The sequence below is a fragment of the Calypte anna genome, chromosome 3, assembly GCF_003957555.1.
Source record: "Calypte anna isolate BGI_N300 chromosome 3, bCalAnn1_v1.p, whole genome shotgun sequence".
Classification (NCBI taxonomy): domain Eukaryota; kingdom Metazoa; phylum Chordata; class Aves; order Apodiformes; family Trochilidae; genus Calypte; species Calypte anna.
The window spans coordinates 57,955,654-57,982,836 of NC_044246.1; the positions used below are offsets into that span (position 1 = coordinate 57,955,654).

At 41.2% G+C, this 27,183-nt stretch overlaps 1 protein-coding gene across 2 annotated transcripts in view; it reads left to right on the forward strand.

The window, feature by feature from the left end:
• The first annotated feature begins 360 nt into the window (after positions 1 to 360).
• The window catches only part of MAP3K5 (mitogen-activated protein kinase kinase kinase 5), a 103,701-nt gene continuing 76,878 nt past the window's right edge, over positions 361 to 27,183 (forward strand). For both annotated transcript variants that reach the window (XM_030447658.1, XM_008494049.2), the window contains exon 1: positions 361 to 777. In XM_030447658.1, the coding sequence (XP_030303518.1) occupies positions 381 to 777 (397 nt within the window). In that variant the 5' untranslated portion in view covers positions 361 to 380. The remainder of the gene's footprint in view (positions 778 to 27,183) is intronic.

Consider the following 27,183-nt stretch of genomic DNA (forward strand, 5'->3'; position numbering starts at 1 on the left):
GCTCCCACAAGTGGTTTTTCTCCGCAGCCGAGTTGTTTGGCCGGGGGAGCCAAGTGGCCGGAGGAAGAGCGAGGTCCTGTGGGCAGCAAGAGGCCGGGGCTTGGCTTGCTGGGTAGTTCCCGCAGGTGCGGGGGAGAAGGTAAGCGGCGCGCCATGGTGCTGGCGGCAGACACTGAAGGAGGCTGAGCTCGTCTCCCCGCCTCCGGCAGTCTTCCCTGGCTCTAGAAGGGGAGCCCCTCGCTTCAGCCCGCCCGCCTCTCCCCTCCAAGCAGCTCAGCGGGACCGTTCCGGAGCGGGCGGCGCAGCATGGCATCCGCCTAAGCCCGGCCAGCGCAGCAGAGCCCGAGACGCTCCGCGGGGGCTGCTCCTCTGCCGCCGGGATGAGTGACAGCAGCGAAGGGATCATCAGCGTGCCGGTGCCCAACCCTCCGAGCGGCGGAGCCCCCTGCGAGGAGGCGTTCGGTCGGCGGCAAGAGGCCGACGGTGGCGCCCGCAGCCTCCTCCCCGAGTTGGCCGCGCCGCCGCCCGGCACTCTCTGGGTTGAGGACGGCGCCGCCGGGCCGGGCATCGCGGCTCGGGCCAAGGGTGGCGGCAGGCGGACGGCCGTCACCTACGTGATCAACGAGGCCAGCCAGGGGCCACTGCTGGCGGCGGAGAGCGGAGCCCTGCAGAGCCTGCGGGATGCGTGCGAAGTAGTGGGGGCCACCCTGGAGACCCTGCACTTCGGCAAGCTGGACTTCGGCGAGACGGCGGTGCTGGACCGCTTCTACAACGCAGGTGAGAACGAGCTGCCGGGGACTGATCCTCCGCGGGAGCCTGTCACCTCCCCGGGCCGGGCTGCCCGGAGTTCACCACGGGGCGGCGGGAGCAGGCGGGGCCCTCCCCCGCTGCGGGGTCAGCTCCGGACGCCGAGCCCTCCGCGGGCTGAGCCCCGGCGTAACCCCGCTGTCCCCGGGCTCTGGTGACACCCTTCGAGCCGCCTTACGTGGAGAGCCTGAAGTGCGTCACAGCCTTTTTTTTTGTGTGTGTGTCCCCGCTAATGTGTTTTGGAGAAGAAATTCTCTGTCGGCAAGCGTGCTGTGAATCAGCACTTGAGATTTTTACCCGTGGAGGAAACCTGACCCGACTGTTTCTTCCCCGTCTCCCGACAGAGTGTAGAGATTAAAGTTTTCACTAACACCCTGAGCACCCTGCCTGAAGCAGGCAGGAGCTGTGAGGCCCCTGGAGCTTTGAAAAGTAGATTTGGCACCAGCCGTGCAGCTCCAGCCATTTCTCTGCGCTGACACAGGATCTGGGACGCTCTGTGTGCTTCTGTTTGCAAGTTTGTGCTTCAGATATTGGTACTGTAAAACGGATGGGCTTGAGCAAAGAGTTACGTGCCCTGATCTGGTTAGTTGGTGTGAATGCCTTGTGTGTACTGCATCCTTTCACCTTGGTTTGCCACCTTTCCAAGCAAGGAAATTGTAATGCCTTCATTTGAAGGTGCAGTGACCTCAAATTGTATAATAATATACTTGGCTTAATGCCTTAAAAATACTAACAAAAAGTTTCCTCTTGTCCTTTTTGTTTTGACAGGGACGTAGCGTGAATGTAGAATTAAAGTGTCTGCTACTAGATTTGTAGACTTCATATACCTAAAGCATAGCACTGAATTAATGTCTTTTTGCCTTTAAAAAATCAAAAGAAGGAAACTGAGCTGACCTAAAATTTTCAGCTTATTGTGTGCCATAGTTTTCACGTGTATGAAATATGTGTGAAAAAAAGACCACTTAAGAAAATTTGGGTGATACTATAGTTTCCTTCTCTCATGGGAAGGGGAGGGGGGAAGAGAAAAAACAAAACGCCACCAAAAAACCACCAACAAAAACCAAACCAAAACCCTGTTGGGATTGTAGCCAGTTTCTGCCAAAGGACTCTTCAGCACAGACGTGAATATGCGTGTCATATCTTTGAAACACCACAAGATTTTTTTCATGGACTGTTGCTTTCAGTTTAGTGAGTTGGGTGATACTCCTTGCACCTCTTGCAGAGCCGTGTCCTTAGAAGTGATATTCTTGGAAGTCAGAGGAGCTGTCCTCAAAGGTGGAAATAGGAAGGCTATAGAGCTTCATTACAGGTCCTGTACTCTCTACAGGCTGATAAGAGGGACTTCACATTTCAAGCACCCTGACACCTTTTATTTGCAGGAAAAATGAGACCTAAGAGTTTCTTTTGGTTCTGTTCTGGAAGCTGTCACATAGTAAGGCTCTGAGTTGTGTGATTTGTGGTTCTATGCCTCTGACTTTGGTTAATTTTTAGACTCTGAGCTGTGTAATAGGCAGGGTCTCTAGTTCACAGAGGCTTTTCTTGTAATGGGAAATTTGACTTGAAGTGGGCCCCTTTTAAATCTGGCAGTAAGTGCCTGGCATATAGTGCTACATAACTATACACTTATGTAATATAGTTTGCTTATTTCAATAGCTTTTGAGCAAACTGCACAAATGTGAAAACATTACTTTTTTTTCTTTCAGTAGTGTTTGGCTGTGAGGAATTTAATCAAAGTATTGCAAAACAGGAAAAATGCGTTGCCCTTCTGGTTTAGTAGCAAAGCCCATAAGCATGTAAAGAACCTGGAGAGAAACATCCAGCTCCTGGACTGAAGAGAGCAGGATGTAAAAGTTTGTCTCCACATACACTCTGTAAGATCTGAGCTGACAAGTTGTAAACCAGCTGCAGTCCCAAAGCTACACTGTGATGCTGACTCTAAGGCTAAACTTAGGTTTAGAAAGATGTGGGACTTTTCATTCTTGTTTCTTTATTCCTGTTGCTTTGTTTGTGAAGCCAAGTCATGATGATTGCACCTTATATGTACACTCTCTCTGTATATATTTGTAAGAACTAGTTATTCTCCAGAAACTTTAACCTAGTCAAAAAAGGACTCAGATTAGGAGCAGAACAGCATAAAATAGTAGAAGTTGTGTAAGCTGAAGAATGTAAGTGGGGAGCAGCGTATGGAGCAAAACCAAAGCATCATGGAGGGTGTGATTGTTGTACAGATTTTAATTTTTTTTAGCTGCTCAAATGGAGCTGGGGGGGACACGGCATTTCTGTTTTACCTAAACTCCTTCCTGTTCCCTTTATTTCCCTCTCTCTTGCTGTGTGCTTTTAGTGATCAAAGATGCTATTAGTAATACTGATAAAGAGTGACTGCATATGGCATTATTTAAATAATATAGTTTATGAGAATAGGACAGCATCACTGACTATCAAATAAGTATTACTTTCAAATTAAGTAATGGTTAATTGTCTGTATTCAAGGTATCAAGTCTTACTGGACTCTGTAAAGGCTGATTGAGTTACAAGAGTAAGGAGTGATTCAATGTCATAAAGATTTGGGAAAATCAGGCTTATAGCTGTATTTGAATGAAATAAACCAATAAATGTCTCAGCTCTCGTAATGCATATAGATCAACTTTGATGTGGGGAAGGGGAAAAGCTACAGTATAGTATAAAGTATCCATCATAAAGCCTTCCCATCTAAGTGTCTTGTTTCTGCTTTCTGTAATATAGTCTGAACTCTTGGTGATCTCCGGTGTAGGTTCACTTTATGCCTTTCACTGCTTCAAAGAGAAGTTCAAGGAGTGTTAAATAAAATCTAATCTCAGATGTAAATACTCATCATCCGCTCTAAATGTAGATTAGCCTACTAATAATCTTCTTGTGCCAACTTCAGTCAACTGATGGTCCTTAAAAGCTGGGACATAATTAGCAATGCATATGATTAGTGAGTGGGTCTCAGCTATGCATAATTGAACCATTCAAGGACTAAATACTAAGAATTAGCCTATTTTAGTATTTTTGCATGCATGGTTTAAATTCTGCTTATTTTGGAAATAATAAAAAAAAGCTTTTTGAGAAGCAAATGTCAAACCAGCCCTAGAAACTGTTTGAAAAGTATCTGACAAAAACAGATTTCAGCATTATCAGATTTTCTTCAACTTAAAGAGATAGTAAGTTGAGGAGAACAAATTCTAATCTGCTTTTTTGCAAAACTACGTATCTGCGTTTGATCAGCCATCTCAAGGGCTTTTTTCCTTCATGAAGAAGATAGCTAAAGGTTTTTGTTGTTGTTTTTTCTATTTTTCTCCAGTTGTTTTAAGCTGCTGCAGGTGAGTTGCAGGTCTCTCTTAAATTCAGAGTTGAGTAGTGTTTAAAGAGTTAGACAATTAGAGACATGCCAAAATATGGCTGGGAAACCTTTCTAGAATGCAGCAGACAGTTGTGTTTTTTGAAAGGTGTCTATAATCACTGATATTTGTAAATTATACTTTCTCTATGCTATAATGATCATATTTACATATCTTGTTGATTTTTCTCTTATTTAAATGATCAGCTCCTTTGGAAAACTGATCTGTAAATGAGTACAAAGTACTTAAAAGAGCTTTTTACTTAGGTAAGCATTATTTTTTTTAAATTTCCTATCGTTTTTGGATAATTGAAGTTAGGGTGGTTTGCTGTCTGTGTGGATCTTTACACCATCATTTGGTGTTAGTACAACCATTTAGCTAAATTGTGACAGACTGGAGAGCTGGGCCAAAAGGAATCTAATGATGCTCAACAAGAACAAGTGCAGAGTCCTGCAGCTGGGGAGGAATAACAAAATGAACCAGCACAGGTTAGGAGATGATCTGCTAGAGAGCAGCCCCATGGAGAAGGACCTTGAAATCCTGGTGGGGAACAAGTTACCCATGGGACAGCAATGTGCCCTTGTGGCCAGGAAGGTCAATGTTATCCTGGGGTGCATTAAAGAGGAGTGTGTCCAGCAGATCAGGGGAGGTTCTCTGCCTCTACTCTGCCCTTGTGAGACCTCACCTAGAGTATTACATCCAGTTCTGGGCTCCCCAGTTCAGGAGGGACAGGGATTTACTTGAGAGAGTACAACAGAGGGCTACAAGGATGATTAAGGGACTGGAACCCCTGACTTACGAAGAAAGGCTGAGAGACCTGGGGCTTTTTAGTCTGGAGGGGAGAAGACTGAGAGGGGATCTAGTTAATGTGTATAAATATATGAGGGCTGGGTGTCAAGAAGGAAGAGACAACCTCTTCTCACTTGTGTCCTGTGATAGGATGGGGGCAGTGGATTAAAGACAGAGCACAGGAAGTTCCAACTCAATATGAAGAAGAATTTCTTTACTGTAAGGGTTACAGAGCCCTGGAACAGGCTCCCCAGAGAGACTGTGGAGTCTCCTTCTCTGGAGACCTTCAGGACCAGTCTGGATGCATTTCTGAGTGACCTGCCCTAGTTTGGGTTCTCCTCTGGCAGGGGGCTTGGACTCAATGATCTTCAGAGGTCCTGTCCAACCCCTGACATTCTGTGATTACTTAAATGCATCAAGAACTAGCTGAATAGAGTATTTTTTGAAAATAAAACAGCTAAAAGTACTGTAAAAAACCCCCCAAAACAATCACGAAACCCAAACCAGCAGGAACCGGTAATCTGGATCAGTTCTTCAAGGGAGGCAGGTGTTTTAAGGCAAGGTAATTTTTTTACACAGGCTTTTAGCATTAGGTAGATTTTTCTTAAAAATAAATACCTCATTTCCTTTGCAATCTGGCATTTATTTTTAAATTGCATTGATTTTAAAGGGCAGGATAGGAGGGGTGAGTGTTCATTTAACTAGCAAGGGAAGTGGTGTACAAGTGTCAAAACCATCAAAATAGAGGGTTTTGGAATGACTTGTAGAATACAGTGCTAACATACAAGTTAGGCTCTCTCTTGAAGAGGGCAATTTTGGGGGAGATATGCCTTAAGTCAGAGAGAAACTTCACTGGAAACTTGTCTTGCTTGGGAGTACCTTGCACACTCTCTTGGAGAAGCTCATTTTGACATACAGTCATGGACAGAGGGATTGTTTAGTATTTCAAGTGTGCATTCTGCCTGCTTGTCTGCCTTGCCAGATGAAGCTATGGTATATCTTCAAGGTGAAGATGTAAAATTAATTTTTTGGGAGAACAATAATTTGTCAGATGCATAGTATCAAGCATTCTGACTTCTGTGTACAGACTCAGAGGGACAATGGAAGATACAGGTCTTATGAGGAAGGGCTGAGGGAGCTGGGGCTGTTCAGCCTGGAGAAGAGGAGGTTGAGGGGAGACCTCATCACTCTCTACAGCTACCTGGAAGGAGGCTGCAGTGAGGTGGGTGTTGGCCTCTTCTCCCCAGGGACTTGTGATAGGACAAGAGGTAATGGGTTCAAGTTGCACCGGGGGAGGTTCAGATTAAATATTAGGAAAAATTTATTCACTGAAAGAGTGGTGAAGCATTGGAATGGGTTGCCCAGGGAGTGGTGGAGCCGATGTCCCTGAGGGTATTTAAAAAAGGGGTAGACGTGGCACTTATGGAGATGATTTAGTGGTTAAGGTGGTGGTGTAGGTTTGACAGCTGGAGCTGATGATCTTGAAGGTCTTTTTCAGCCATAATGATTCCATAACTCTCTGATAAGAAAGATAACACATTCAATGATTGAGGAGGATCTGGGTTTTCTAATTTCTACAGTCACTTGTTTTAGGATGGTTCTCAAGCTAAAGAGCTTGACTGATGTGCTTGTCATACAAATCTCTCTTTGTAATTTGCTTCTCTTAAGCTGCTTATGCTTGAGTTTTATAAATTGATGGTCCTTATGTTATTTTGGTCCTATGGTTATTTTGTGCTCACTCTTTTGTGTGGGGCTATTGAGGGAATTCCCCATGCCAGTGTTGATTGATTATTTAGAGTTCATTCAGGTACAGATAATAAATGGGGTTAGGCTTTTGTCATTTTTTTCTAGAACTCAGCATCATTGCTTTCAGAATTCAGGCAGACTTGGGCTAGAAATTGTCAGTGTCAGCTTACTGGCCTTCAACATACTGTGTTTATGGGGAGAATCTTGGTGTGAGAAACAACAAAATCTTCAGAGATCCAAGATCACTTGTGTGAAAGTGAACTTTGCTTGGAAGATCTTCTTACATGTTCCTGCACACTATACAGAAAATTTGTGAACTGCGCATTTATAAACATCTAGAGGCACAAAGAAATACAGTGAAACAGTACCAGGGTTCAACTACATTCTTGCATTCTGCTCTTCTCCAAATATAAATAATTTTATGATGTTGTTTTTTGAAGTGAATTATACCTTTTATATAAACATCCTGGAAGTTCTGTGATTGTGACACACTAATGCAGACTTTCCTTTTAAACCCAAAAGAGGTGATGTTCTTCCCAAAACTGATGTTCTTGATTCTAGCCTTTAATGTAAATGTTTTCCCTGATAAAGAAATGAATGCTACCTACCATATGAGCTGGTTGAAGGATCAAAAAGCACTAGCAGAGTAACTGCAAGCTTTATAATATTCCACATTGTTTCTTAGAGTGATTAGGGTTTTTTTCACCAACTTTTTCTCTATACTCCCTGATGGTTTTTTTTTCCTTTGTTTCACCAGCAGAGTTTTGTCAGACACCTGAGATACTGCACATGCTTTCTGTGATTATATAGCCTGTGCATCCATCACGGACTTTACTTTTTTGACATCTCTACCCTCACCATTCCCCCAGGTGCTGCTGAATCACCACTGCAGTTTCTATAGAATCATGGCAGGAGAATCCCTGTTCCAAATTATAGTCCTTGTTATGTATCAGAAGAAACTATCCTGCTGTGTTATTCTTGTCCAATTTCAGAGTCAAGGGCAACTACTAAAAAGAAAAAAGAAAAAAAAAAAAGAAACAGCTTTGCTTTTCAGCTTCACCATGTTGCCAGTGATGAACTGAAGCAAGAAATGCTGAGTAATTTAATAATGCAGGTGGTGGTGTGCAGAATAGAGTTGATGATTATAGCTGTAGTCCCAAAACAGACATGTCAGAGATGTGAAGTTTTATGGGTACAGAACTTTTGTGTCTGAATGCATAGTAACATTTAAATGGGGTGGGTTAAGAAGCTCCTTTTGATTCTGGATATTGATCCTGGACTATTAGAAGGCAGCTTTAAAAACCTAAAACAAATGCATGGAAGCCTAAAACAATACTTTATTCTGAAGCACCTGATGTGATCTACATTGACAACAAAAATTATGATGAATCTGAAAAAAAAAAGATCCTGATATAAATTTGCGTTTGCCTATTCATAGTTAGTACTAGTGGAGAACTTCTGAATATATGATGAAATGATGGGATTTGAAACAACAAATTCACAAATACTTCAGTTTCTGGGCCAGCTGTGAATTTTCTAACCAGATTCCAGTATAATTACTGTATGTGTAACTTCCATCAGGCTACCTGTCAATAGGTGGTTAGGAGATTATCATCCCATCAGTTCCTGTATGAAGTAGGAGGAACAGAGCCCATGAAGGGCATGCATGAAGTGGATGTATGTGGGCTGTGAGACCTGGGTTCTCTTTCAAACTTAGTCACTGGGCTGTCATGGCAGTTTGTAGCCCTTATGTGCAGTAAGAGCTTCCTCAGGCCTCTCCCCTCCCCTGAGAGATTTGTAGAGCATCTGTCATAGATGCCCCAGACACAGAAAGCCCTGATGCCAGTATGAATTTCCAGCCATTTCTATAATGTAAATAATACTATGGGGTGTGCACTTGCAGTGTTTATTTACCAAATCTCCAAGTGATACCAGTGAGACACCTGGATAGGCAGTCCACATCCAGGCTTCTGTTGGATTATTAGAAAATACAGGTTTTTTTAAATGCTGACTTCTCTATTAAGTGCTTCAGGGTGTTAGAGGTAGTTTTAAAACTCTATGTTCTGCATAGTATTTGGAGTGGTTATTAAATTATTAGGGTCTCTTAAAATTAATGAATTAATTAATGAAAATTAAGTGAAGATGTAAAAATCATTGTGAGGCATCTATATGAGCAGCCATCATGAAAGTATCCTCCCCAGTGGAGAAAATGCTGAATGGAGTAGATGCTTTTTTTGAGAGTAGTGCTTTTTGAGAGTAGTGCAGAAGAAAACCTGTGACATTTCTTCTGCAGTTTGCATTTCTCTAGCTCTGAACAGGATGTGTTACACAGAAATGACTGCTGAATTTACCACAGCCATTATAAGAATTTTACTTCTCGTTTTAGTCACTTTCTAAAGTAAAGAAGCACAACACAAGAATTTGTACATGGTGCAAAAAAACTAACAAATTGTGTTAAAGCCCAAGAGATCAAGTGAAAACTACAAAAGGCATTAATACATCATTTAGCACCATTATCCTCAGTAAATTTTGCTGTTTCTTATGATCTTAAACAACATTAAGTTAAGCAAGTGAAAGTTTCAGTTTTATGACAGTTCATTTTCTTTTGTCTCTCAGTAGAGAAAAGCTGAGTTTTGAGCATATTCTGTGCTGCTGGTCATTTTAAAGTTGTTCCTTTATTTTCCCCAGCCATATGGAACAATCACTAGTTAGAACTGCTGTTATTTGCCTGCATGGGCAACCTGCAAGTTGTACTTGTAAGCACTACCCAGAGAAACTAAAAAACCACGGTGGCTCAGCAATGATAGGAATTTTTCATCTCTGTGGTTAATAAAATAGAAGTTATTGCCGTGACTCCCATCTTTCATTGTAGGTTCCCTGTTTAGATTGTCCCTGAATATCCACTGTCCACAGAAATTTCCTACTGCTTATTTTGTATGGCTTCTCTGGGGATTTATATTCAGTCATAAAGACCCACTCAGAAGCAGAGTGGTTTTTTTAGAATGACGTAGACCTGTGAAGCAGTCAGTGAAGTGCTCTTGTACAGCAGAACGTGTGTGTCGCAGATGACAGCAGAACCTATTCAGGCAGTTAGGGAATTTTCTGATAATCACTGATGGGCAGACTTTTGTAAGAAGTTTGTAATTATTTGTATTCCAAGAGAAAATGAACCTCAGGCTGAGCTTGACACACAATCACAGTCTGCTTCTTTTTAGTTCATGTTACCTTTTTTTTTAGAGCAAATTTATTCCTTGACTGGAGCAATTATAATTTTTCTTTCAGTTATGAAGAGCTGCTGATCAACCACTAACAATGGCACTCCAGAGCTGAATTTTCTTCTAACTTCCCTTATTTATAACCTTTGGGATGTGTTCAGATGCAGCATGGAGCTTAAAGATTTCCCACAGGCTGACTCATTTGAAGTCAGTGGGAATCAGCACTCTTTCAAATCCCAGAAGAAACATGTGTTTTGATTTAGGAACTAGATACCCTTGTAAAAATTTGGCTCTGTGTTGCTCCCTTATTGTAATAAAGTAGATGGGTTGCTCAGGGACTTGTTTGCTTATGGCATCAGTGGATATGTCTTGCAGTGAGTGCACTATGGGTGAGTAAGCAGCTGCTGCTTTCAGTGGTGAAGACAGCTTTTCAATGGTGTCCTTACAGAAGAATTATCCAAGCTCTTGCAGAGAATTTTATCTACTGTTCTTCACCTTTACACAATACCTGTCTGATACAGGTATAATGCTGTTTTCAGTATAGTGTTTCTTTCTTCCTAGGAACTACAGACTCAAACCTACAGTCTGAAGTGTGAAGATTCAGGTTAAATAGAGAGTTTAAGTCCTCCAGCATCTTCCCATGGACTTAGGTGCCTTCAGCAGAAGGGTGTTCTTCAATATGCAAGAATGTGCAAGTCGAATGTTTGACTGTAGCACAGAAAGCCCTGGGTGTGAACAAGACTCAGTAATGTACCAAGAGGAAAGAAGCACTTGTACTGCCACAGGAATTCATTTATGGTTCTGAAGTGGGGCCCCTTGTGCTTGGGATAAATTTATCCAGTTATGTTGACACAGTAGTTAAGTGCTTCATTTAACTCCACCATAGAGACACTCCCATAAGATTAAAAGCTCCTGTTTTCACTGCTCCACCTTCAATACAGTTTTTACAGCTACACACATTTTTGAAAGAATGACAGTAATAGTTTTTCCCTCTAGAAAAACAGGAGGCAAGCATGCTAGATGTTTGCCCTAATTTTTTGTTTTGTTGGTTTATTACTGCCTTTTAGTGCAGTATCTGAGAAGGTTTCTCAGCCTTCCCCAGGAACATTCCAGGTGATTCATATGAAAATGAATTGACTTTAATCTGAAGTGTGTGTGCTTACCACTGGTTCTGCTTCCATGTGCTGACAATAATGTGGTATGCTGGTGAAAAGCCAGGTTTTTGGTTGTGTGCTGCTCCTGTCTTCACTTGCTCCTCACAGCTTGTGCCACCAATGGAAGTGACATGGGACATCTGTGGGGAAGTATTTGCCTCCTGAATGTAACCTTGTCTTCCAGCTCACAGTTGGAAATGAGAAATTTTTGCCAGGTTGTTAGTGTGAAGAGCTAGGAATCCTTCCAGATCTCCTTGGGAGTGGAATTTGGTCAGTTCTGGACACAGCCACCATTCCTGGGTCAAGTTCAATTGCAAAAATTGCAGTGATACCATCCTGATCAATTTCACTAGAAAAAAAAAAAGGTTGTTTACCTGTGTATATCAACCAAACTCTTATTTATGATCTATATTTCCTTGAGGTCACTTTTGGTTTTGTTTTCTGCAGAGCTGAACTCCACTGGTGTTTCATGGACTAAATTCATATGAGACTTGGAGTCCTTTAAGATGTAGCCACTTAGGAGGGTTTTCAGTGACCTTGCAAATCATACTGACTGCTATGCAGAAACTAATTGCTTTGCTTATGGTGAAGAAACTTATGTCAGGAGGTAAACTTCCCTGATTGTTAATTCAATATTTGTATGTATTTATATATTTATATTTCAAGACTGTGAAGCCCATGCAATGAGACTCTTCAAAAGCCTTTTTTTTTAATGAGTGTATGCTAATTAAGAGCAAAACTTATTAAAGATTTGTTTGTTTTTATATTTTGAGACTGCATAACTTAAGACCTTGGAGGTTCTAGTTAAGAACCTAGCAGGTTTAGTTTTATTTCTACTGGGATTTTTAAAATTCTTTGTATGTCTTTCAGGGTAGTAATTGGATGTGGAAAATTTCCTGATTTATTAACCAGGAGTAACAACTCTAGGTACAGTGAGTGTTGTACACACAAGGCATAGGAGGGATTGCAGAGCAAACCACAGAAAATAAGTCGTGCTTCCAAAATATCCTGTATGTTTATAGCATTTCTGCACAAAGCAGAATCTATGTTTTGTGGTTTTTTTATTTAAAATATGTTGGTGGAATGGGGAAAAAGCATGTTCCCTAGTGCTCCAGCTCTAAAGAGAGGAGAAGAGAGAAGGCATCACCTGTGCCATGAGTGTGCCCAGTGCTGTGATCATTGAGGATGTGTCAGGATCTTGCAGCACTGCTGCCTTCTGGACTCTTCCTGAGGGATTATATTCCCTGCCCCTAGATCAGAGTGAGCAAAGGGTTGTTTTTGGAGTTTTTTAATCTCTTCTTGCTCTGACATACCAGGGTACCCTGATTTACTCCAGCCAGAGGAGGCCATCCCTGGTAATGAAGTCCAAACTTCAACTGGAAAGAAAGTTCCTCTGCAGCAATTCGTCATGAGGAAGGATGCCCTCTGGCCTGGGGTCAGGTTTCCTTTGCTGGGTTCTGGACAGGCCTTCTCCTGTGTTAGGCTCTGTTTGGGCAGCCCAGTCCAGCTGTCCAAGGTGGAGACTGCAAGATGCAGCCCAGTCCAGCTGTGTTGGCAGCTTTTTGCTGGATCGGTCTCAGTGTGTATGGCAGAACTCTCTGTTTACAGCTGACTTTGCAAGTGTCTCATGGACTGGATTTAGCTGCCACTCAAAGAGCTTGTACTAAGCCTTTACTCATATGCCCTTAAGTCTTTGAGGCTTAGTACCAACAAAAGTTTTTTGGAGGTCCTTAAGCGTGAAGTGGTTTTAATTTGGTTTAAATTCCTCAGCGCACTTGGACCTATTTCACAATTTTGAGGAAAACAGAGAAGGTGTTAAAAGTGTGCATTCTAAAAGTGTTCCACAAAAGAAGCAAGAAAATAAGCATTCTTGCCAGTAATTCTGTTACCAGAACCAATGATCTCTCTTTTCCAGCTGATGCAAGAAGGCCAAAGATGCAATAAAAGTGTTGGGAAAATGGACTAATCTAAAGCAAGAGCTTCTGTAGCAAACCCTGCCAGATGGGTGTGTTAACTGGAAAACTTCCAGTCCTTTTTGTTGCTTAACTGCTTGCATTTTGGTTTGTTTTCTGCAGTGTCCCAGAAGTGTCCCTGTTTTGAATGATCTGTGTGCTGACAACCTGATACTTCTCACTGTGTCTTCTCTGTTTAAATACTTCAATAGTAGTTCCAGTGGAAAATTTTCCTGGTAGGCAGGCTTTGCAGGCCTTGGATTTCAGTTTATGCAGTAGCTGGTTGCAGGTGCCTGTCTTCAGAATTTCATTCAGTTCATAAGAAATTATTTATTCCTTATCTATTTTGAATTGAAACTATTGATGTAGAGCTACTGACACACTAATTTCTAGCTGCACTTTTGCAGTAGAACTGTCTCAGACTTCCAACACTAAAAGGCCTAGTTGACATGGCATCATTTCAAATAATCTTTAATGTTGTTAAATAAATAAATACAAGTAAGTTGACAGTCACTATAATATGCATATCAAAATCAGAAAAGAATTAGTCTCCTGCTAGAAGCACACTTCTGCCTCCCTTTAGCTGCAGTGTTAAGTAGGGAAAGAAGATCATAAAATCCATTTTTGTGCTCACTTACTCTGGGTAAGTAGGTCTGGTGGAAGAATTGCGTACATTGCATCCCTTTGAGATGCAATTCCAGAGCAGCTTAAGTGGCTGAAAAACTGGACTAGCACACTTCTCCCTGGTGCTTTCAGTGTCAGAGTTACATGGTGAGGTAGCTCAGGGAGCCGACCTAATTGCTAACTCACCCCTTTGTTTCCTTCTGGTTTGCCTTCTGTTGAGTCAAGTCCTCTGAGCTGACCCTGCATTTCAGGGGACAAGCCAGAAGCAGGACAGCAGCAACCTGAGCTGAGGTTGCCTAAAGGTGTGGTTTCATGTTATTCTCGATCCTGTCTCATGGGTTGCCTCATATCCTTTCCTCTTCTCGTAAGGGTGGCTGAGGAGTGTATATTTCATGTTGGCTGTGCCAGCTGCTTGTGCGGTCAGCCTGATGTTTCTCAGAAACTTTCAGTTTATGGAAATTTTGGAAAACATCATTAGGGTTTTGCACTGGATTGGAATAAAAACTTCAGGATGTCTCATCTGCTGGAAGTTCAAAGATTCTGCCACTCAAGCTGAAATTTGTGATCACATCTTTTCTATCACTCCTGGGTACCAGTTCAGTTGCCTGTGCTATGAAGTTGTTCCCACTTGTGGAATGCTTTTAGCCTGGGCCATCTACTACAGTCTCAGTCACATCCCCAGCAACCTGGGGCTGGGAGAGTTATCACAGAATGGGGTAGGGTTGGAAGGGACCTTAAAAATCAGATGTAAGCCTGACCACTGTAAGGTCCTCATGCAGAAGTGGGACTTGAGGTATGTTTAGTCAATCAGGACTGCTTTGCTGATTTCCTAGTAGAGCTCTAACAAATGTGCTTCTTTGAAGAGATTTGAAGCTTGCACTGACAGCTGAGGATGTGCAGACATGCAGTGCCATATATCTACTCAGGGTGGTGGATTAAAGTTATTGCATCTGTGAATGCACAATTCCACATCCTTCCTTGGGACCTTTAAGCTGAATGAAGTGCATGGGGGAGCTATTGCAAGTCTTAGGCTTCCATAGTAATCAAGTAAATAGTCTGCTAATTTGTGCTGTCTGTTCAAAAGGAAGAACTAGACTGCAAGAACAATGTTTGTGTATCATTTCCCTCAGGGATCATCAGTTCCTTTTTTAGCATGCAAAAAGTCACCAACTGAATATGATGTGAAAATTTTATTTTCCACTCTGGTACACTCAGGCTTTCAGTCCAACTGTAAGGCATAACTGAGAGAACACCACCGGTTTCTGTTTTCATAAAAGGTGTGTTTCAGTTACCAATTGCAGCATAATATAACTGCTCTGCACTACTGCAGTTTTACTGAAAAACCTTCAGTGTGGAAAATTGAATTCTGTTGACTGCAGCAGAAAAAAATGCATTTTCAGGTGCTTGATTTGGACTCATGCTATTGCAAATTATTTGTTCAGTGCTGGCAAAACTGGTTCCTAGGTTTTGTGATTTAATGTGCTGGCCACTGTGTCAAGGTATTTTTGGACATATCTCAGTATTCCTCAAAGTGAAAGAGTGGTCACCGCTCAATATGTGAGTAGGTGGTGGTTGTTGTAACTTTTTTTTTTTTTTTTTCAGTGTCTCCAATGCTTCTTAATCCTAAATTATTCTCCTTGTCCTATTTAGAAATTGAAGAAGAGGTTGAAGCATGAGAATTCAAGTTAATACTGTAAAAATGCAAACTGCATTTCTTACCAGCTGTGTTTGTTACTTAGTTTATGTAAAGCTGAATGTATATTTTGCTGGCAGTTATTCAATTATTATTTTACCAGTGTAGCTTTCCTGTTCAGTAATTGTTGGAGGAAAAAAAAATTCAATTTTTAGGATAAATGACTTATCTTACCATTTCATCACTTCAGCTTGAATGGAGCTTGAACCCTATATTGAATCTTGCAGTTAGATTTTTCATGCTGAGTTATTTTATTTAATTCATACCAAACCACTTGGAGTACTAATTGGACTTCAGAAATTATTTGGAATTAAAACATTTTTACCCATACATAGACTACAGAAGGAATAGAAATATAAGATTAAATAAATCAGCTGTTAAATATGCAAATGGTCACTCCTTCCATTTTGACTCTGCTAACCTGTGGTAGTCATCAAATTTTCTCTCAAACCACTGATTTAGCTTGTTGGATCTGGTGAATTCATAAGCTGCTTTTACTGTCCTCTCTATGGTTCAGTTGGCTAGCTAGCTTTACTCTCCTTGGTTATTCAAGAAATCTAAGCGATGGATTAGTTTATAGACTGTTTTCTCAAGTAGTTTGACTGTGTTCCTATTCTTTTGGTCCTTGTTCTTACTCAAGAATACTATGCTATGGGAGACTATAATGTATAGCCTCATTTGGAGATGGGATGCTAGTTATGTTTAAAAAACTGCTACTGGAAGAATATTATTTACATGAGCCAGCAGTGTGCCCAGGTGGCCAAGAAGGCCAATGGCATCCTGGCCTGTATCAGGAACAGCATGGCCACCAGGTCCAGGGAACTGATTCTGCCCCTGTACTCAGCCCTGGTGAGGCCACACCTCGAGTCTTGTGTCCAGTTCTGGGCCCCTCAGTTTAGGAAGAATATTGAGGTCCTGGAGCAGGTCCAAAGGAGGGCAACCAGGCTGGTGAAGGGACTCGAGCACAGACCCTATGAGGAGAGGCTGAGGGAGCTGGGGCTGTTCAGCCTGAAGAAGAGGAGGCTCAGGGGAGACCTCATCACTCTCTACAACTCCCTGAAAGGAGGGTGTAGCCAGGGGGGGTTGGTCTCTTCTCCCAGGCAACTGAGCAAGACAAGAGGACACGGTCTTAAGTTGTGCCAGGGGAGGTTTAGGTTGGATATTAGAAAGAATTTCTTTACGGAGAGATCACCATCAAGCATTGGAATGGGCTGCCCAGGGAAGTAGTGGATTCTCCATCTCTGGAGATATTTAAAAAGAGACTGGATGTGGCACTCAGTGCCAGAGTCTAGTAACTGCAGCAGTAGTGGTTCAAGGGTTGGACTTGATGATCTCTGAGGTCCCTTCCAACGCAGCCAATTCTATGATTCTATGAATCTGGTTTTTAATATACATGGAGTTTGGCACTGTGCTAGCTCAGTGAATGTCAATATATAAATTTAACACTTAGAGTGCTCCAATTGTTTTCTCCTGAAGTTGCTACTGCTAGTGTGGATTTCATCTGTAGATCCTACAGAGGGAACAAAAAACAAGCTTGTCATGTTAAAAATTGTAAAACGGAAAGGGCAGAGATTTTAATTGACTTGCCTAAGGCTTGGCAGTAGGTTGTTGCCAGAGCTGAGGAGAGAACTCAGTTTTCCTGAGTTTGTGAGGTGTTGGCTAGATCAGACAGACGTGCTGCTGTTGTGTTCATTGGTGGCTTAGGTATGACTAATTTCTGCTTAGAATATAAGAACTTGTATGATCCTTAACATCAAATGCTTTTAAAAAGTCTTACACAATTGTTGATATTAGAGTCTTCTGCAGTACTCCTGAATCAGTGCTGTGGGAAAATAAAAGAAGCTTTTGTTAATGGACTCATGCAGACATGGTTTGCCTTTGGAAGTAAAGTTTGAGTGTTTGTGTATTCATACAGAGGGTGAAAAGCAACAGTAAGTCAAGTCTGTTCTTTTTGCTGTAAAACTGGATTGAATGGGAATGAAATCATAGCTATTGCAGGCCACCTGGAGTTATCATTGACAAAGCCAAATGTGGACCTGCTTATCAGATCTGTTTAATCTTGTTTTGCAGCAATTAGCAGCCATCATGTCAAGCATTAAGAATTTAACTCCCGTGAGTCATATCCGTTTTCTGCTGCGGGATGCAACAGTGCAGTTACTTGTGAGGCTGGGCACCCAGTGCTGCCTTAGTGGCAGATGGTGTGTTGGTGTGAGCAGTAGTAATTTTAGATATATTCTACTTGCTGTAGTGGATTGCAAATTAATAGTTTCTTCTTGGGGAAGTTGAAAATCCAGAAACTTAAATACTAAGTAATGCCTTAGGTTCATACAGTTATTTGGTAGAGTAACAAGTGTAAAGTTTTGTCCCCTCACCCTGATATGTATAAAGGATGTGTTTCATTTTCTCTCCTTTACTTATGCTCTTACTCTTACCCTGACAGGCTTGAAATATGAGGGGTAGTGATGTGATCTATGGGACTGTGCTTCAATTAATTAAAGCAAGGAGTTGTATCTCAGATTCTGAAATTAATTTCAAACCATCTATGTAAAAGGCAGATGGACATAAGCTGCATAAAGCATCTGGGATGAATCTGTGTCTGTCTGAAGTTAAAGATGTTTTGATTCTAAAAAAGTTGCTATGTCACCAGTTCCAAACATCCAGTGATCCTGCACTGTGTGCCTAAATTAAGAAGCCAGCATAAAACCACAACTTGCAATAAAAACTATTGCACTTCACCTTTGAATGTTAATTTAAATTTTGTAAGCCTGATGTCATGAAAATTTAAGGTTTTCCAGTTTTTCCTAGATCATGGCCACATTTTATTTTATCCAAAATTTATAATGCAATTTACAGAACAGCCGTTCCAAACTTCCTTGAAGCTAGCAGTAATACTTATCCTGTAATCAAACTTGTATGTAGAATCATAGATTTCTGAATCATAGAATTGAAGTATCATTTGGGTTTGAGTATACCTTTAAGATGATAAAGTCCAACCATTAACCTAGCACACTGCCAAGTCCACCACTGAACCATGTGCCAAAGCAGGATAGCTGCACAGGGCTGCAGCTTTGCTTCTTTCTGCTGGAGATAAACTCCTTGTCCTTGTTAGCTTCTAACAAGGCCCTTTACATTTTTAAAAGGATTTCAGGCTTTTGTGCCACAGGGCAAGATTACTTAACTCCATTCTGTGGTGCACTTTGCAAAGTGGGACACTGATTCCAGCTAGATCTTCTGTGAACAGTGATAGAAGTCATAGTGCCACGTGCTGCATTAGTGGCATGTGCCAGCTTCTGGTGGAGGCTTGTTTGTTTTAATTTCTCAATACTCCAAGCCATAGTCTTGTCTCTAAATTTGAGAATGTTTTTTTGTGGGAAGTAGGGGTTTCTATGTAGTGTTTCTGGTGGAGGCCAGTGGATATTTTGAATTAAGTTTAATCAGGTCTGTGGTATTTACTCTTCACTTTCCTGTGTGAACTGAAGTACCTTGATTTGTGTGTCTGAGTGCTGCAGGTGGTACACAGGATTCAGATTTTTCCCTACTAAATCCCAAGGAAGGCTGCATGCAAACCTTGTGGTTATGACTTAAAGATCATGGAAGATCAATAGGGTCTGACCAAACCCTGGAAGGGTTCTCTTACCTGCTTTCATATCATGTTTGACTTGAGAAGCCTTAGTACTAGTGTTAAGTGGAAAAAGCAATTTAATTCTGTGGCTTGCTTTTGTTGATGAAAGAGAGTGGTGGTGGTTTCTCATAATTTATTTTTTCTTTTTAAAAGGAAGATCTGGAAACAGATAAGGTATATGAGGTTTGAGAGTGGAGAATAGTGTATCCTTCTGTTTTTCAAGGTTTGCTTTGAAATGGGACATAAATAGGCTTTGTAAAGTGCCTGTGAGTCGGAAGAATTACAAATCTTTTGAACTTAAACAATTAATATTTAGGACATTTCATGTAGACAATAAGACATCATAAATTCATGTGCTAGAGATGGTGAATTTATTGTTGTGCCTGTAGGGAAGGGACATACTTACCTAGAAACCTGCAAGCAATGGAGCAATTTATAAAGTAGTGTTAGTATAGCTTTATTTTGAGAAATATTGGTCAGTGGGGTCATGAGACTGATTTTAGAAGTAAATGAATAGACAGAGATACAAAAGGACTAAATGCTGCTGGGCATGCTTATTTTCAAAGCTACTAGGATGCCCAACAGAGGTTAGAGCCATTGTGAATAAATTTCTGAAAACCTCATGAAAGTAATAAATGAATAAAAATGTTAGGATTTTTTAGGAAAGAATAGAGGAAAAAAACAGAAAAGTTGCTTGCTTTATAAATCTCTGATGCATTGTATCTTTATTATTGCAAGAAGCTTTGCTCATCTAATTTCCAAAATTTAATTTTAACTCAGTGGAAGACACAAACAAAGGGTAAAAGGATTATAAGAAGCATTCATGGAATTGTTTCAATGCAAATGGTGACTGAATAGATAATGGTCTCTTCAGAAGGGAAACAAAGGTGACAGCACCTAAAATCAGGAACGGGAAGGTAAGAATGATTAAGGAAACATTACTCATTTTTAATCTCTGGCCTTCTAGCTCTTCTCTGCAATAAACTTTAGAAGAAGCTAAAGGAAACACTTTTCCATACATAATTATACAGTCTTCCAAAGTACTAGCATTCACAAGGGCTGGGTTTGCTGAGACCAAACATACATGGTGGAGATGTGAAATAACTTGGGTGTTGAATTTCCAGAAGCTTTGAGGGTGTACTGGGTGGTTTTGCAGTTGCAGTTTGTTTTCTTTTCCCTAATAAATGCTGTTGGCAGTGGTAGAGATAAGATACTGGATGAGATGGACTTTTTGATCTGACTTAATGCTGCTACTTTTAAGACCAGACTGACACAGTTCGTTGACAGATGATGTAAATTTTGTGAGTGATTTTCTAGACAAACGTGTTCTGGAACAAGATGCAAATGATGATGACCAAGGATCACCTATATTTAATGCCAGATGGGGGTGGGTCGTCAGCTAATACAACCTGATTCACAGAAGCACACTGGTTTGCACTGGGTGAGGATCTGGCACCAGCCTGGTATCTGAAATAGCAGAAATCCTGTCCATAAGTGTAAGTGCCAGGTTGGCTTTGGGATGTGTTTTCTGTGCACTGTTGCCCAGCCACCTGGATGGCCTCCTTAGATTCAGCACAGTGAAGCTCCAGGATCTCTCCTGTCAGGATGCTTGTCTCAGGCAGTATCTCTGCATCTTTAATTTGTGGGTCACCTTCAAAGTGAAGACAGGGCATTCAGTGTTTAAGCTCATGGTTTTTCAAGCACGAATTTCAGCAACCTGAAACTTAGACCTCTAGAGCAGAATCAGGAGGAGGAGGTCTAGGAGGCACTGAGGGGTGTATCTGAGAGGACCTTCCTAGAATGTACTGACAGAATAGTCTGGCTTGCAAATTCTAAAAGAGCAATGCTAATCATAGAAGAATGCAGGGTCGTCAGGGAGCCCATGGATACTCTAATCCACTTTTTACTCCAGGGATGCATTAGGTATTGATGCCCTCACCTCTCAACAAGTTAGGAATATGACAAGGAAATGTCCAGTAGCAAAATCTTCAACTTCCCCTAAATCTTACATGGATGCAGTTGACTTTAAAGGTAGACTGCTTTTTTCCCCCAAAATCTGTTCTAAATCTCCTGTCCTTTGGAAACAAATGTATTCTAAGATATATAAAAAAACCAACCAAACAAAAAAAGCCCAAACAAACCAGCGCTACAAAGAAGTATTGTCTTCTATTTATTCTGAATGCTCCCTTATTGTTCACAAAGGAAAATCTAATTATTGCTCTGCTTGGCACCAACTTTTTATACAGTGAGGAGTTATTATAAGATATGATATGTTCAGCAATCATTTTTTCCCTCGTAGATAAAACAACTCTAATATGGTCAGTCACATGTCTTTAAATCCCTTGTCCTTCTTGTGTTTTGTTCCTTCTGGATACTTTGCTAGTTTGATTTTCCTCTTTCAGTTATACTGGTGCATGGTATTTCATATGGTGTGTCTTGAATACCGGGTAAGGGAAGATACTGACATATTGTGTTTTTCATATAAAACTCCCCTTCACACAGTACACAATGTGGGGATTTTTTTTTTTTTTTCAGTAGCCCATAGTGCTGGCTCATGTGTTCTGTGCCTGCTAGTACATGCAAAATATTTTTTTTTCTTCTATCCTTCCTGCTATCTGGACAGTTTTACATTTCCACACCCCTAGGCATGGGGGGTAATAAACATTCATGTTTCCAGAATGTTGTCAGTCTTGCATCGGAACAAGTTCTCCTGCCCATCTGGGTGCTTCCCAAAGGGGATCCATATAGAAATTCTACCTCTATTGACATTCAAGTCAGGCATGCAAGTCTGACTTTGCACAGTTCCTTGTGGTACTTTGCTGCAGTTTGACAGTGGATTATAAGTAAATGCTCTGACCCTATAAGAAAATAACACATGGTTTTCACAGACCTTGGAGTTTGTCTTAAAACTCTCAAGAGCAAACACTGTAGGTGTATTTTGTACCTTTGGTTATGAATGTTAGGTTGGAACCTAACATTCTGAAGTCTTGCATGATTTATGAGAGAGTTTTTCTTCTTAGGCTAGAAATGTTTTCTTAAGTGAAGATATTTAACAAATGTGTTTGTTTACATCTCTTCGAATACTTCTGCTTCCAATTTTTCAGAATCCTGGGAAGATACCCATTTTATACAAGTGTTCCAGCTGCTATTCATCATAATCTTAAAGTACTATGTATGCGTGTGTTTTCAGTCTGTGCTTGTTGTTCATGAATCTTCTACATTTAAATCATTTTTGCTATTGCTGGATTGGGAAATGTTAACTCCCATGACTTGAAAATAATGTCATAAAAATTATATTAGTCTTCATCTTCAGATTAGAAATACTTCTGGGTTCTTTTTTTCTTTTATTTTTCGTTTTTCTTTTTTTTCCAGCAGCTTAACAGGTTCTGGACTTCTTCAGAAATCTCTACACACTGCTTAAGTCTGTCTTAGCCTCTTACTTTGTCTTAGTGCCTACCACTTTTGAAAAAGAACACTAAAAAGAGGAAAAGCTTTCAGTTAGCATCAAGACATCTTAAGGAAAATCTCTTCTAGAAAATGCATGCTACTTATTAAAAGGAATTTTAAAGTAATCCACGGAAGGTAGAATTGCCAAGAGGATGGAGGAATGGAATGATGTCCTTTGAAAGGAGAACTTTTGTCCAGATGATGAAACAAGTTAAAACCATAAACTATGACAAAATAAATGTGAGCCTTAGTAAGACAGTTTACAGAAGAGTGAGCAATACTTGCTGAAGACAGGCTACAAGAAGAAAGCATTCCTGAATGCTTCACCAACAGGGCACAAGGTAGGGATCCTATTCATTCAAGATGGAAAATCAGGACTTGAGAAAGATGATTGTACCAATAGGACAAATGGGTAGAAAATGTAACTAAAAAGTACATTGCATAGACACATGGGTAAAATCTAGCAGTAGGGAAAAGGTGACATGGCTTTTTGGTAGAGGTATGTCACACTTTTGTTTTTTATGAGTCTGTACTTGTATGATCCATTTAAGATGGTATATTGGGATGTCAAAAAGCTTTTGACAAGATAAAACTCTTTAAGAGACAAAATGACTGAAGTTGACATCTGTACTTCCTTCAGATGAATGGGTTCTTAAAGGAACAGAAGAGAAGATTGGTTTTGCAGTGAAGCAAGGTTGCCAGTAGAACAACGTGCTGGTGAAAGGGTTGCTCTGTACTTTCTTTTTGAATTGGGCTTTTCAGAGGATTCATGGCTGATCTAGAAACTTCCTGCTGGTGAACAGCATGATGGCAATGTTTGCTGTTGTGCAGGCTAGTTAAAACTGTTAAGACCTGGCTGTAAAATCTTGCCAGGTATCTTATGGCACCAGGCAAAAGGGCAGGTGAAGGACAGCTCAAGTTCAGTGATAGGGGATGCAAATGAACATACATGAAGAAAAAGAGCTCTAATTAGTCACACAATATGAAGTGCTGAATTAGTTGTTGTTCATCGTTTATAGTTACCTCAGGAGTTTTCTGAAAATATCTCTGGACTGCAGGCAGAAAAGGTCAGTCAGTCTTGACCCCATTCTTGCACTCTCTGCAGAACTGACTGCTGGCTTCTGGGAGAGAGGAGATCCTTAGTTAAACAGAGCTTTGATCTTGTATTTCTAGCTGCTACAATAAAACCCAGCATTGTTTTTTCAAGATTAGAGGTGGACCTGCCTAGGCATTCTTGTCTCAGTGAGCTACTCAAAGCAGCCAAATGTGCAACTGTGTTTACAGTACAAATGGTCAGATTTTATTAGAATAAAAATTAGAATCCTTCTCTTCTTAGGTGGAGAAAACTTCAGGTCACTAAGGCAGAAATAAACAGAACAGAATAAAGAGAAATAAAAAGAACTTCTCATCACTTTTCTTCCTGCCCATCCTGTCTAATAGATGGAATGTTGTTTCCTGACTTAGAACTGCAGACTTCATTAAAACCTTTAGACTTCAGAGTATCTTTCCATTAGCTCTGAGATCTGACTGTTTGCTTTCTGTAGTATCTGCATAGGGACCTGGGAGTCTGGATTGACAGGAAGCTGAACACGAGCCAGCAGTGTGCCCAGGTGGCCAAGAAGGCCAATGGCATCCTGGCCTGTATCAGGAACAGCATGGCCACCAGGTCCAGGGAACTGATTCTGCCCCTGTACTCAGCCCTGGTGAGGCCACACCTCGAGTCTTGTGTCCAGTTCTGGGCCCCTCAGTTTAGGAAGAATATTGAGGTCCTGGAGCAGGTCCAAAGGAGGGCAACCAGGCTGGTGAAGGGACTCGAGCACAGACCCTATGAGGAGAGGCTGAGGGAGCTGGGGCTGTTCAGCCTAAAGAAGAGGAGGCTCAGGGGAGACCTCATCACTCTCTACAACTCCCTGAAAGGAGGGTGTAGCCAGGTGGGGGTTGGTCTCTTTTCCCAGATGACTTTCAACAAGACAAGAGGACACGGTCTTAAGTTGTGCCGGGGGAGGTTTAGGTTGGATATTAGAAATAATTTCTTTACGGAGAGGGTGATCAGGCATTGGAATGGGCTGCCCAGGGAAGTAGTGGATTCTCCATCTCTGGAGATATTTAAGAAGAGACTGGATGTGGCACTCAGTGCCATGGTCTAGCAACTGCAATGGTGGTTTCAAGGGTTGTATTTGATGATCTCTGAGGTCCCTTCCAACCCAGCCAATTCTATGATTCTATGATTCTTCTCTGAGCTCTTTTGTTGGCTTGCCTATGATCCCACAGGTGCTTTCTTTTTGGGTAGGCTCATTTGCTTCTCCAGTGAATGAAAAGTCACTGCTTCATCTCATTTCTTAAAGACACATAACTTCAAAGCATAAACCAAAATAATCACACAGATACCACCAAATCTCCTATTTATTTGTTTGAGGCTTTTTGTCCGCTAAGGATCATCTCCAGGCCAAAAGACTGCTTGGTCTTCACTGGGGAAAAAAAAATAATTAGTGATAGACAAAACTCCTAAATGTAGAAGTACTGAGTTCCTATGGCTTGTCTTGTTTTCCTTGACTTTTTCTGCTGTTGTGTTTGTAGATTGTTTAAAAACACATTCGTGTGTGGTGCAGATCCTAACATTTATGAGCCCTGCAATGTGCTGAAGCCTTCAGCTGAGCCTCGTTAGTTGATTTTTCTGATGCAAAGTTTGGAGCCACAATAATATTCAGTATTTGGTGTTCTTGGCACTGGTGAGCCTGTTTCACTAGGACTGATACAGTTGCAGTGAGCATCGAGGTTATTTTTAAATAAATGTCTCTTTGTTTGCTTGTCATCTTTTATTCTTGCCTAATCCCGAGTTCCTCCCACATGCATCAAGCTGAGAGTGGGGTTTTTTTTGTTGGTTTTTTTCAGTTGTTGGGGGTTGGAATCATGTGATAGTATCAGTCCTTTGGGGCCAACAGAAAGTAGGTTTTTTTAAAATCTCAAGCTTTCCACTTATTTTTGTCCTTTTTTTCCCCTTTTTTTACTTTTCTTCAGCAGAAAGCTTTTCTGTATTGTCCCAGTTGTCTTAAGATCATTGCTCTAATTGTTTAGATTTTGCTATGTATTTTGGTGTCTTAATTCCTACACACTCACATTTTGTCATCTACATCTTCCCCTCTTCCTGTTCTGGTATCTATATCAACTTTATTTGTGTTACCAGTTAATTGTCAGCTTTGTCTGTTTCATTTCAGTAAGTGCCTTATGCTTTGCTCACTTCAGCCTCGAGTTACAGAACCAGAATGTTCTTTTCCCTTCACGTCCTTGAAGTGCAGTCAACATGCCCGGGGTTTCACTGGGACCCTCTGTGACACAGCATACTGTGGGATCAGTTGGTTTTTTTCCTTGTCCTCTTCTGGTTGGTTCTGCTCAGTGAAGTCTTGCACTTGCTTTTATGAGAAGGATCTGAGACGAATAAGCCACAAAAGGTGTTAGGAATAGATTCACACAGGCTTTTCTAAGCAGCACCTTGATGCATTGTGGGAGAGAGTGCAGGTTTTGCAGTGCCCCATTGAGGCATCAGAACAAAAACCACTGATCAGTTACACATCTGGGGAGCTGCTCCAGAACATCACAATTTGTGGGTTATGAATTTTCCTGGAATTTCTGTTTTGAATTTATACATGGACAGCTGTTGTGCCACACTGTAATCCTTTAGTTTAGGTGACACATTTTTCTTACCTGGCAATAAATCAGCAACTATCAGTGTTTTAAAAAGAAGAAAAGTTGTTTCTTAAGTGATTAAGTGAGCAGATCTCTTGAGACATAAATTGAGTCACATGCAGAGTCTGTCAGTATGGGTATGGATGCTTAAATTATATCTCTATTGAGGCAGATTAGGAGTGTGTGTGTTTCTTTATTTTTTGTGTTGTGCCTCAAGAAACTCTTCCTCCTGTGATGATGATGATGATGATGTATCTAGAGTTCCTGAACAAGTGGATGTTGCATCCTTGCCCACTGAAACAGTGTGTGTCCTCTCAGTCTTAAGCAGAAGTAGGGAGGTATTTTGTTGCATCCCTGCAGGTATTGTGGTGTCTCTGTACAGGTTCTAGTGACTGTGTGCATGGAATGTGAGATGATCTAACTGATCTGGGTGGCAGCTGATCCTGAATACTCACCCCACCCCTCCAGGCCAGCAAATAGATTTATTCAGTTGTCTCGTTGGGTATTAGCCATGCTGTGTCTGATACAAACAGGTGGGGAAGGATCAGGACCATCCCAAATAGTAAAAGCAAGCTGCTAGAAGTGTTTATCTGAAATGATAATCATACCTTTTGCTTTTATGTCTAGGTGTAGAAGTTCACTTTTAAATTCAAGAGAAGTTCAACTCAATTTAATTTATTCAGGGGGCAATGGGCTTAATACCAGTCTGATGGCAACATGGTACTGTTATATTTGAAGGTAACTTGTTTTTTGGGTAAGTATCAGGTACTCTAGTTATTTCTATCTTGAATTTGTGATACACAGCATCCTGAAAGGAAGACCCACCAGCCTGCTGGACTTGCCTTACATCTACTGGGAATGTGTGCTCAGAAATTCCCCTTTGAGTAGATTACAGGACTAGCTCTAGTTTATATGTGAGTGATGCAAGGCCTCTGCTTCCATTTCATAAGAACGATGCTGCTTGAGCCAGGCTTACTGGAAATATCCTTTACATAGTTTTACATTAGATAACAACTGACCCATGTCCATTGCATGTCTCTTAATGTCCTTGCACATACTTTGCACATCAATTAGATCCTCTACAAATATAG